This window comes from Anser anser (genome assembly GCF_964211835.1).
Source record: "Anser anser genome assembly, chromosome: 18".
NCBI classification, from domain to species: domain Eukaryota; kingdom Metazoa; phylum Chordata; class Aves; order Anseriformes; family Anatidae; genus Anser; species Anser anser.
The window spans coordinates 8,513,540-8,526,171 of NC_139739.1; the positions used below are offsets into that span (position 1 = coordinate 8,513,540).

Here is a 12,632-nt window from a genome sequence, read left to right on the forward strand (position 1 = left end):
CACAAGCTTGGTCGCCCTTCTCTGGACTCGCTCGAGCACGTCCATGTCCTTCCTGTAGCGAGGGGCCCAAAACTGAACACAGTACTCGAGGTGCGGCCTCACCAGAGCCGAGTACAGGGGCACAATCACTTCCCTCGACCTTCTGGCCACACTGCTTCTTATACAGGCCAGGATGCCGTTGGCCTTCTTGGCCACCTGAGCACACTGCTGGCTCATATTCAGCCGACTATCCACCAATACTCCCAGGTCCTTCTCGGCCAGGCAGCTTTCCAGCCACTCATCTCCCAGCCTGTAGCTCTGCTTGGGGTTGTTGCAGCCCAGGTGCAGGACCCTTGCAGAACCTTTTAGTACATCAGCTCTTTGGCCCAAGATCACACATGCATGAGTGGACAGTCAACGTGCCTGCCTGGATTGTCACTTGTTATTTCTCTCAGTAGGCTGGGGAGTGCCTCCTCTAGACTACTACTGCCAGGCTTTTAGGAAAGTAGACTGCAGTTAATGCTTAAGCTGTCTCTCAGCCACCAGCTTTCTCACATATAGCTGATGTTAACATGTACTGTTTTTTCACTATTGCCCCATGGACTACTGAAGCTGAGTCTGACGAGCTCCTGGCAGTCTATGGGCTCTTTGTTTTGAGAAGCACACTTCATCTGTGGTGTGCATGTGGAATTATTGACTCTGAATATAGCTATTTTGTATGTTAAAGCATACACAAACACTTGCAAAAAAGAGCTCTTCCATGAAAGGGTAATGTATTGTAAGTGTGCCTTCCTGTTGATATCAAACAGCTTTGTTTGTGTCTGCGTGGTGCTGCACTGACTTGAGCATTGTAGACTGAGTGGGTAATAGACACTGCAGGGCGATTCAGCTGAGTGACAAGGTTCCACTTAATTTATCTGCTGTTAGAAAGAAGTCTGCTGGTCTGCCATCAAGATCATGTAGCTCTGCTAGAGAGAACAGTAGAGTAATGCTTGTGTTGTAGTATGGTGATTGACAGTGAAGATCTTTAAAAAAAAATCTCTCCACCTGGTCCTGAACAGCTAATCAGTTCTCTTGTGAATCTGTTTCAGTAGTAACAAGATGCAAATGGTTTACAAAAGGTATTTACTACTGACCATTTGAACTTGCTTGATGGCTGAAATGGCAAATAATGCTTAATGCTATAAGCAAAGGATTTCACTGATGGTATCTTCTGCCACAGAGTTGCTGCAGGTACAGCTCACGTTCCTGAAGCAATTCCTTCAGTGATTTATTCTGAAGGTGCTTTTTTAACTGAGAAAAAAATCCTTTAAACTCCTTATGTGGGTTTGTATTGATATTTGCTTACCTTCTGCTGAGTATAAAGATAGAAACCTATTATTGGAATGCAAATATCTGATGATGGAAAATCACCTTCATTGTAAAATATGGCAGTGCTTCAGAATTGGCAACGTGCTGAAGATATGACCTTAGTGGTAGAGGATTCGGCCAGAAATGTTTAATTTAATCTCCCGTTATGATTTCTTATGTTCTTCTTATTACATGAAATATTATACTCTTCTTTAAAAAAAAAATCTTGTTTCTTGTGGTATGCGTACAACTCTGAAAAGGAGAAATTTCTTCAGGAAAGACTGCAAAGAAAACAGAGGTTTATCTGAGGATCTCCCTCCTACTTGGAGAAATTACGAGTACAAAATGTGAATGATAACAAACCTATTTTATCAATTATGGCTTTAAAAAGCAACAAAATTTCCAGAAGATGAGTATTTAAGTAGCCTATTTGAACTCGATGAAAGAAATAGTGAAATGCTTCAGGGCTTGTGTGCTCTATGTCTTTATATGGCTTTTGTTGTCAGCTTTTCTTTGGAGATTTTTAGAACATTGTAGGACTGGACAACTTGGTCTTCTATTGCAGGTAAAATGAATTGTGATTCTGACTGTTTTCCTGTAGTGTAAATGACTGACAGAGGGAATGGAGGCAATGGGGCTGGATGCAAATACAGCATGAAGAGGCACATTTCCCAACAGTAGCCGTATGTTATACCTGCCCCTGTTCTGAGGTGCCTGGGCTGACATGAAGCTATGCCACCACAGCATGGCTTGAGGTTGCTGAAGATGGGTTAGAGAAAGTAGAGCTCTGAGTTAAAATGCTTCATCTTCGAAAAAACAGCAGGCATCTGGGTTGGAGAAGGACTTACTTCAGCAGCTTGTCGAAGTTTGGAATTTATGAAATTAATTAGTTGAGAATAAAGCACCTTTTATTAATGTTTGACTATCTGTGTTCATGTATAACTTAGTATGATAGAACAGCTGATGCATGCCCAGTTTCCCTTTCTAAAGCAAAAACTCTAAATAAGCTTATAAATAGTGAATAGTAAATAAATAAGGCATTATTTGGTTATTTCAGAACATGATTCAGAGTTCTAAGCAGTGCTGTGCAATATTCAGTCACTTCTGGGTTGTTTATGTACTTTTCAGTCTTTAATGAAGGACCTTGGTTTTCATTAGTATGATTTATTTAGAATGTCTTTATGGCTATAGTCAAATATCTCCTATTAAAATGCCACCAGTCTTTGTCAGACACAGGCATAACCTTTTTCTACTCAGTATTTGCAGCCTATATCCTTAGCAGGGAAAATTATTAATCCCTTATGAATGCAACTGAAATGATACATGAAGTCAGCAGAAATCCTTCTATCCAGTGAGCCAGCAGGGCATGCTTATAAGCCAGCAAACTGCAGTGGTTTGCAAAATATTATGGATTCAAAAGCGTAGTGAGTTATGTCTACAAGGTTTACAAAGCTAGGATTAAGACTAGCTAACGTCTACTGCTGAGGGTATATAGAGCAGGTTATCTGGCATATTCTCTGGGTCTCCAAACACATTTTAGATATATACTGATGGTCTGCTAGAATTTGTTGGGTGGCTTTTGTTTAGTGAATGACACAGTTATCCTTAGGTTTTTAATTTTCTAAATAGAGCTGTACTCAATTTACATTTCTTGGCAAGCATACTGTTCTGTTTATTTTCTGTGATTTGAGCTCTTGCTGATTAACTTTTCCTTGTTCAGAACAAGTTGATTTAATTTATGCACACGTGAGCTGATAAATGGTGGGAAGATGGAGATACTGACGTGTTTGGTCACTTGACATGGATACCTGTACTAAGTGTAGAATCAGTCCTGTCTTCCTTCCACCTGTGGTGTATGAAATGTTCATTGGTGGGTGTTGTCTTTTTTTTTTTTTTTTTTCCATTATAGCATTTGCTGTTAAGGATGGGTATCTTTGTTTTCCACCCAGATAGCTAGATTGCTACATTTGGTCTTCCTGACTTGCTGTCATCCCCTGTAAGCAAGATTTATTCATTTGGTTCTGTCTGTGGTGTGTTGTTGCTGCACTTGCCTTTGGTATTTGTGGCTTAGGGCAGTATTCTTCCTCGATCCTGAGCCAGTGTGTCAGATGCAGCGAGCCAGCCCACTGGGAGGCTGGAAGCAGTGTCTGGCACCACGTGGGCTTTTGGTGTGGCAGATACATCTTGATTTGTGCTCCCTCTGTAAGTTCTGAAAAAGACCCTTTCTCACCTCTCTTAAATGAGTTGCTCACACATTGGTATCGAACAATTCAGGCACAATTAATTCATCCACCATCAAAATCCTCCTGACTTGGTGGTGCCCAACAACCCTGTAATTCAGGGTGGGAGTCTGACTTCAAGGATACGGTCAGGTTAGGTGAAATGGAAGCAGGTCTTGCTACCGCCATGCACCCGAGGGCATGTTTGTGGAAGTTCAGAAAGTTGATTGTGTTTTTGGAGCAGCACTGTTGAACAGAAAGATGTGCCTTCTCTCTTTCTCATATTGACTGAGTGCAGCTCAGTAGGCCTTTTTTGGCATATGTTACAACACAGTAACGTATATAGAAGAAATACCATTAAGTTGCAACCCAGGCATGTCCCTATTGCTTATGAGTGTTCACTTGTGCAAGTTTGAATGCTGGGCTTGTGTTTAGGTTTCTTGTGTTTTATGTTCTCCTGTCTGTAAGTGCCAGGACAAGATACACATCTAATGAGTCCTGAGCAGCAAAAACGTAGGCTAGGCAAACCAAGCAAAAAGCCAAAGAATGACATTGTGTTCTTTGGGAAGTCTTTAAAAAAAAAAATCTTTATGCTGTAGTATGTGGGGAGAGCTGCTATTTGTCAAATGATTTATATGGGGAGCTAAAGCAGTGTTAACACGCTGGAATTAAAGATGGAAATGTTTCTCGCACATATGGATTCTGTCTTATCTCCTTTTTTCCCGCTTTCCCCCTGCTCCTTCCCTGCTGTGCTTTTTTGTTTTGTTTCTCCCCTCTGTGGTTAGACTTATGCCTTTTGTAATGCTTCTAGCTGTCCATCTCTTCTTGGTGTGCCTCTGGCTCCCAGCACTGCTTTAGGATCTCCTTTCTGCCCAACGTGCTCTCTCTTCCATGCTTATGTTAGCTGTTGGTAGCTATGCTGCTCACAGATTGAACACATGGAGCTGTGGAATATTATGGATTTCTGTCAGACTGTTTTTGAAGATGCCTGCATCGTTTTTTAAGAATATCATTATGAGTGATGGGTTAGTCCGAATCACCAAACCTGTCTCGCTGGCTCAGTGGTACCTTTCTGGAGGTATTTTTGTCCTGCTGGGGACTCCAGGAAGGTATTAAAAGGCACCATTCTCTTTTTTTTTTTTTTTTTTTTTCCTGGAAGAGGCAAATCTGAAAGCTAAAAATCAAATGAGAATGAGTCCTGGAGGCAGGCACGGTGTTTATGGCAGGGTGTTCATGGCGGGCTGTGGGCTCGCTGCCGAGTTTGTGCTGACTGAATGTGTCCGACTGGTTAAAGGGGGGTGGGATGACTTTATTTTCGGATTGCTCCTGAAGAGTTGGAAGAAAAATGAAACAACTTCATTTGAACTCTGAGAGAGACAGCTGTGTGTATAGCTGATAGAAGAACTGCTAATGCTTTCCAGAGCGGGCTGTTCCTCTGTGATGCACTTACGGGAGCTGTGCTGTAAGAATCGGCATCCTTCTGCCAACACGTTAGTGGTGGAGGTGGGTTTCAGGGAGGCAGTTCCCTTTAGAGAAAGGCAAGAAGGTAAGGCTGGGTACCTGGCCGCTGCTTATGCTGCCAAAACAGATGAAAATGGTTCATTCTGTGTGATCCTAAATAACAAAGGAGACTATCAGAGGAGGCTTCTTTGCATCAAAGCAAGGCAGTCGCTGCTGCCAGCATGTACGCAGGGAATTACGCACTGTGAAAAGCTCTGGCCAGGGTATGAGCAAGCTGGCTAGGAGTTTGCTAACACACTGTATGCTATTTGCAGCCTCAGCTTTGCAGGGTTGCTCTGGAAAATTAAAGATTCCCTTTCCTGGCATAAAACCACAACAAAGAGCGAGAGTGAAATGCAGCTGGCCTGTTCCTGGGTTGGAACAGCAGTGTCGCAACTTGTCTTTCTAACTGTACGAAAGTGCAGCATTCAGAATATGAATCTAGTTTTCTGGCTGATGCTAGGTAATAGCAAGTCCTTAATTTCATCTTGTATGAGGTCTTGTTGTTATCTGTATGCTTAATTGAGAAATGGCTCTGAAACACCCTCTGAGAACCTGTTTGAGAGAAGTGACTTAGATCTCTAGCTCTAGGGCAGTGTCTTGTCTTAATCTTTGTCGCATTTGAATTCCATTGCGAAGTGCCAAATGCATGCACAACAGAAATAATAAAAAATATATAATGTAAATTTTTGCGTGGTTGGCAAAGCATTTGAATTGTAAAATCCCATTTAATCCAGAAGTGCTGACTGTATGCTCAGTGCCAATATGAGTGGCCACAGAAAGATGCTCGTTTCCAGAAAGCATGTGGAACGCTTTGCCATAGCTGATGTAAAGTGGGGAGGGGCAACAAAACCCACATTTAACTTACCAAAAAAAAAAAAAAAAAAAAGCTATTTTAGTTTTAAGAAGATGTTTCATCTGGGCATGTGACTTCCACCTCAGCTTAAATGACTTTCCCTTTCTGGGACTCATGCTCATCATGCAGGAATAGCAGTCCTTCACTATTCTTATTTTGCCGCTGAGTGTACACAGTTGTTTACTGTGAATTTTCTTGATGGCAGTACCTGGATGAACAGTGCTTATTTCTTCTTTTTTCCCTTCAGTTACTTGTTCCTGCTGTTATGCAGCCATCTCAGGCTGACGTAACAGGTTCGGGGAGCTATGATGTAGGTAGCGAGGGCTGGGGAATGGGACAGGCAGCGATGTGATGCCTCGGTGGCAGGGGTTTCCCAGCTGAGTTCGCACAGTGCTCTGGTTCGGAACTTGACCTTATCTGAAGTGCTGCTGGCACTGCTGAGAAGGGGATTCCCGATGGTTCACCGGTGTGGAGAGAGAGATGTCCCTGAGGCAGAACCATTGCTGACTAGGAAACCTGTTCTGAGCTGCTTCCTTTGCTGACAACAATCCCTTTACTGCATTTAAGTATGATTTTTCTGGGGCTGGGATGGAGGAATTCTTTCACAAGCTTTAAATAATTTGCTCTTAGACTGGAAAACCTTCAGAGGGGTGTAACAGTGAAGTATGAGTACTTGTGTGCAGAGACATGAGCACCTCTCCATTATCAGGTTTCTGATTAAAGAGGAACATGTTGCTTAAAAGGTTAGAACTCTTCATTTTTAATCAGTGAAGGAAATTCTAACATGAAAGTTTTTTTTCATTGCGCTGCTTACTCTTGCTTTCTAAAAATTAAACCAAAATACGTATCTTGCAGATCCTCAGCTTCCTGTCAGTAGCACTAGTTAATCCTTTACCTGTGGGTCGGAAGCATTCTCTTTGAGCTTTCCCTTACTCCTTTAGGCACTTGAGCTATGATCAGATCACCCCTTGACCTTCTTTTTGAGGTGAACAGCTCGGACCTTAGGGCTGGGTGCGAGACGTTTCTCATCTCTCAGCTGTTCTGCGCTGATCTCTTCGTAAGACTGTGCCGCCAGCTGTGTTCTGAAGCCATCACAGCATATCTGCGTCCTTCCACGCTGTGCGTACAAGGCCCAAACAGAGTTCGTTCAGCAATGGCTATGCAAATGCCAAAGAGAGGTGATGCAATGTTCTTCCTCAGCATTTTCCCTAATATTCAGGATTTATGTTGTTGAGGTTTTTTGGCCTTTCTGTTAAACAGGGAGCTCCATGCTCACAAAATGTGCTTTGGGAATCTCCTCAGCTTTGCTTCAACAATGTTCTTTTTCCTCCCCAATGTTTTGCTTTTTTCCCCTTCTCTATCTACATTTTAGTGCTAGTTTAACACCGACTTAGGAAGTCTACCTGCTGTCTTTCCAGTCCCTGCCAAGACTATCCATGTACAAGTAAGGGTGTAAGCTCAGTCCTAAGAAATGCACAGAGAATGCATGAAGTAAACAGACTACTGAAAAAAAGCTGTCAGTGAACTCTCTCGGGCAGTTGAAATAACACAGTAACTGCACCACACTGGGGAAAATTTGCCTTTCTGCTGTAATCTCCTCTGTTGGGAAGATTTACGGCAGATGGAGCGGCCTCTGGCTTTGTTGGCTTGTTTTTGTCTTTTGGTGTTCACATGGAGTTGTAGTCATCAGAGACCTCCCGCAAAGTTTTCCTGCTGTCACGTTTTAGTCTCTGGGGATACATGATACTGAGAGCCGGGCCTATGTTAGAAGCCACTCCCAGGTTTTCTGCTATGTTTTAGTTAGAAAATGACTTTTGGTGTGCGGCTGGGAGGGAGTGGGGCAAGGTACAGAGGGAAACAGAATTGATTTAACAGCGATAATATTGTGGGGAGTTGCTTGGACTGAAGCATTCCTGCTGTCTTGATGCCAAGCAAACCTGCTTCTTGGTGCCTGATACTGGGAGACGTTGGCAAGCACATTCCTTATGAGATGGGTGATGAGATTTATTGTCAATCACTTTTGTATTCTCTAGAATGAGAAATAATTTAGTTTAGAAGCCACTTTCTTGGAATTCAGGCTTAAAAATTCATCAGTGGCCAATTTGTTCTTTCTATCTCCCTCAAGTTTATGGAAGTTTTTTTTGTTTCTTGTGTTGTAGCCATGTGTTTTGCCACAAAAGCATTCTTGTTGCATAGTTCAGACCTAGAGGCAAAATTGTGGGTGGATGAGAAGATTAGTTAAATTTAACACTGATCTGATATGGCAGCTAGGACACCAAAATAATGTTCCAGTCTTGGTTGTAATTTGAAGAATGCAGAGATGGTTTACATCTGCCTTGAAGTTCAAAATGCAATTCTCTAAGGTACCTCTGTAGCAGCGCAAGTAGGCGTGCATGTGTTAGCCGAAAACTGACGGGCTGGTCTAGCAGATTTTAGTTTAACACAGTAGTGGTGTGTTTAGGTGGCTGGGGTAAAGTCTGGGACACACAGACTGCTTAAAGAAACTTTCTGCTGTACTCTGCTAAACTGACGGTTCTTTCTTTTGTTTTAGATGAAGGACCTAGCTTGTACTTCTGATTCCTATGTGCATGTAAGTTGATATCTAGTAATACATGCATCAGTTTAATTTATGACCAAAACTCTGCGGGGTCAAGGAGAAATGAATGCCTGTCTTGCAGAAAGGAATGTACAAATGAGTCATCCCACACCACCGTTAATGCCAGCATTGTAGAGGCAGCAGGTGGAGATGGAGGAAAAAGCTTGCTGGAAAATTGTAATCCATGATGTAACTTCATCCCGCTAAAAATCTCCCTAATTTAGCCTTGCTTAGTTCATCTGAAAGACTCCAGAGAGGAAGCAAGTCAGATCTGTTCTGGGTTTGGTCAAAGATTAGACACAAATTTCTGTTGTGTTTTTGGGAGGTGTATTGACTAAAAAGCTGCAGACCTAAATTACTGCAAATGGTAGTGAACTCTCTGCACCAAATCTCGGTGAGAAGCAGTCATTTCCTCCTCATTTAGTATGCTTTCCTGGTGGACAGACTTTCCTGATATACACACTTGACAGCTAGGAGAAATAAAGCCACCCATAACGTGTGTTCCAAGTGTTTGTTCTTTGTTCTTTATCATGTTCGTATTAAATGTAGGACTTACGCTTCTGTTTTACTACATGATCTTGCCAAACTGCTGGGGAAAAAGAGCTTGTGACTAAGGGATTGACTGATGGATTGTGATACTCTCATCCAATTCTGGGTTTTAGTACCTGGGCTCCGAGGCCTGGATCCCCCAGTTTTAATGCTTTCTTGAAATGCCACAGGCTGGATGTAATTCCCTACAGAATTGGTAGCAAGAGCTGGATGTGTCCCAGGATGCGATTTAGTCTGTGCAAGATCTGATTTGTTCTCTGAAGTTCCAATTCTTTATTGAATGGAGACGGGAGAGGAAGAATTAAGTTGTTGTGCATTTAGGTACCTTGCTAAGCCGCCTGAAGATGGGTGATGTGAGTTTGAAGCTATTATGTACCTCTTTTGCTACCTGGAAGATGCGTGTCCTCACTCTTCCCTCCCAGGAACTCTTCGGGTCAGCAGATTGCTCTCTCAAAGTGCAGTTGTATCATCCTTCGGCAGTGCAAAAGCTACTAGTGATTGCTTGGTTCTGAAAATCGGTGGGTATGCTTGATTTGCTGAGCATTACCTTTATTTTGTAGTGGGTCTGCTTAACGTGTAATATTTAAGTATATATCATATCGCTTCTGCTGAGGCTGACTGGGATGTCGATATCAAGACATCTTTGGTTAACACCCGGTCAATCTGAAAAGCAGGGCAAAGCAATGCAGAGCCCTGAGAGACATCTCACTTGTCAAAGTGACAAATTGCCCTTTCTGATTCAAAGGACCAGCTTGCATGGCAGAGCTAAGTAGCTACTGGAGAAAGGGGAGGAGAGCATGGGAAAAATACCCTATTTGTTTAGGCCTACCCCAGTGTTTTTTGTTGTTTGTTGCCCTGAGTTTGAAGGTCTTTGTTTTCCATAGTCTAAAACAACTTCTCAGCAGGTTGAGAGGAGCAAGGCCTCTCCCACTTTTCGTTCTTATAAACTGTTTACAATCTCCCTCAGTTTTCTAGCTTTGTATGGAAAAGTTCAGTGGGTCAGCTTTCCCTTTAGCTTCATCCATCATTCCAGTCAATTAGAAATAGTTGAGGGCCAATTGCCCGGTCTTCCATTAACTGAGACACTTCAGATTGTTTAAAATAGCATAAAAGCCCTCTTTGTTGACCGTTGGGCAGGCACTGTGGATTTCCCTCTTGATGGGCAGTTACCGCGTGGCTGAACAGAACCCCAGTGTCTCTGGCAGTATTTGAGGGATGACTATTACTACTACAGGCCTTGTCTGCGTTTTGATTCCTTCTCCTTCACCTCCGCCTCTTGCTTTCCCTGAAAGGTGCGATGCCTTCAGATGGTGAATTACCATGCCTGCTTGCAAAAAAAAAAAAAAAAGCTGGTTTGTGGCTTTTCAAAACTTCTGTAGTAAAGGGTGGTGTTTTTTTTTTCCAGTTGCTGAAAAGTTCCTTTTTAACCTTGGTGCTTTAAAAGCTCTTGGCATTATTTGTTAGTTGCTTGTCGTGTGTGTTTCTAAAGGACAAAGGAAGTGTGTAAGTGTTCAGGAAACAGCCAGGGCATTGTGGTGTGCGGCTGAGTTCATTCTGGTACCCCATGCCAGGACAGCCTGCTTTCATTTAGGGCTAACATTTTCCTTATGTTCAGAACTGCCCAGCCTCAGGGTAGGGCTTGTGTGAGAGCTCCAACAGAGCGCTGGAAGCTTGTCATAGGTTAATGTGTTTGAGTTGACACTGAAGTGAGCTGATATGTATAAAAATATTACATTTTGTTTCCCATGATATTTAACTGGAGAAGTAAGCTTACTGAGAGGAGATCAGTTTATCTGTAGCAACGTAGATGTTTATGTATTCCCGTCTTGAAATCCTTGTCCATCTTGCAAACTCTTTCTGATGCCATATACTGCTTTGGTTTCAGTATGGCCTAATCCATGTACTTCTGTTGTTCTGGATCCATTTTGCCTGAGTGATGTGTTATCATTTGATCCCAGCTGTACAGCAGTATTTCCCCTGATTGTGAAGAGTCTGGATAGCTGTGACTGAGCAGCTGTGCTTGGGGCTGATGGCCTGGATCTTGCTGTGTCTTTTGGAACTGGAGGAAAACAGTGTGTGGCAGCCCTTGATTATGAGGAGGTGCCCTGTCGTAGTAGTGCTAGCATGTGAGGGCTTACCTGTTTCTCTGTCTGCTCATCCCTTTTTGATCATGCTTCAGGAACAGTCTCCTCTGTGGCTGCCTCTCAGATGACAGAGGCTCAGTGATGTGCATGTGCTAGTGAGCTTGGATTTCAGCTCTTGCGCTACTGAGAAGCACAAAAAGCTCTCTGCACAAATCCAGGGCAGAGGGTGCAGCAGGGATTTGGGGGCTTGGATAAGAGAAAAGGGAGCTCAACGTGTCAGGGGAATATGATGATGATCAGACAGCTGCTTCGTAGCTGGATCTTGTACTGGAGAAAGGTCTGCCACAAAAGTACCAAGCAAGCTTCACCAGTGACTTTCTTGCTCTGTGATGTCCTACTGGGATACCGATCTAATATATTCACTCAAACAAGGAACGTGGTGATCTCAAGGCTTGTTGGACTGATGTGTTTCTAGAAATTTGCCTTTTTTTTTTCCTCCTCCTTTCTCTTCCACATGCCTTCAGCAAATAACAGCCTAAGGATGTCTGAGCTAGAAGTGCAGACCTAAGTTGGAAGGAGACCAGTGGGGCAGAACATCAACCCAAGACTTGTTTCTGACAAAATAGATGTTTGTTTGCTTTGTACTTGTAAATTATCTCATGCTTTGCAGAAATTGAAGCTTTAATAAGTAATTTAAACAAAGTATGAGAAGGGGAGGAGAGAGAATCCCTATTTGCTGTAATTAGTGCTCTTATTCAACGCCATTAATTATACCCAGCCTTCTAATGTTCTTCACAGGAGTTGATACATTTGAGCTTTGTCTATGCTGGGATCAAGTGAGGACAAGTATGTCCACTGATGTAGAATCCAGCCTTTGTGCTTTGCAAAACCCTTCAAATTCGGTGTCTAGCAGTAGCCTGGAGTAAGCAGTAGCCTGAATAGCCTGCATTGCAGTCTGCTGAACAAAGGATGCGTCTGGGAGAATGATGATTCGATGTACATGCTTTCCGTGTTTTTGAAGAGGGACTGTTTTAGTGGAAGTAATAATCTACTGCAATTTTATATTATTGCCAGACTGTTTTAAATTGTTTCATAGGCAGAGAATAAAGAACTTTGTTTACTGTTTTTAAGTAGGATGTCTGATCCTCCTAGGGTAGGTTATTCTTTTATTAAGAAAGATATAAAATAGCTGCTTTGATGGAAATATAACTCTAGGAATTGAGATGGTGATGATTATAGAAGCTGTAGCGTTCTAATGCAAAATAAGCCCTAGGAGGTATGTGCCCTAAATGGCAAATCACTCTGTTTTTTAACAAAACGGGAATTACTATTATTTTGATTCTTGCTTATTTTACAAGGTCTTTAGCTATTTCATCTGCACTTAACTTTTACAGGCTGGGGATAAATTGATTGTTGCTGTTGTTTTGCTTTTTAAATAGCTTGGCGTTTTTAAAGCATGCTGGAGATGGTAGCACGGATCAACAGCATAGGATTCATTT

At 42.5% G+C, this 12,632-nt stretch overlaps 1 protein-coding gene across 14 annotated transcripts in view; it reads left to right on the plus strand.

Moving 5' to 3' along the window:
• Positions 1-12,632, plus strand: part of ARVCF (ARVCF delta catenin family member) — a 276,400-nt gene that overhangs the window by 162,590 nt on the left and 101,178 nt on the right. For 9 of the 14 annotated variants that reach the window (XR_014573475.1, XR_014573476.1, XR_014573477.1 and 6 more), the window contains one exon: positions 8,456-8,494. The exons of the other annotated variants lie outside the window; for them this stretch is intronic. Coding sequence is in view for 6 of the 9 variants with exons in the window: in XM_083803464.1 (XP_083659590.1) it covers positions 8,456-8,494 (39 nt within the window). In the remaining 3 variants the exon portion in view is untranslated. The remainder of the gene's footprint in view (positions 1-8,455; positions 8,495-12,632) is intronic. 14 annotated transcript variants of the gene reach the window in all.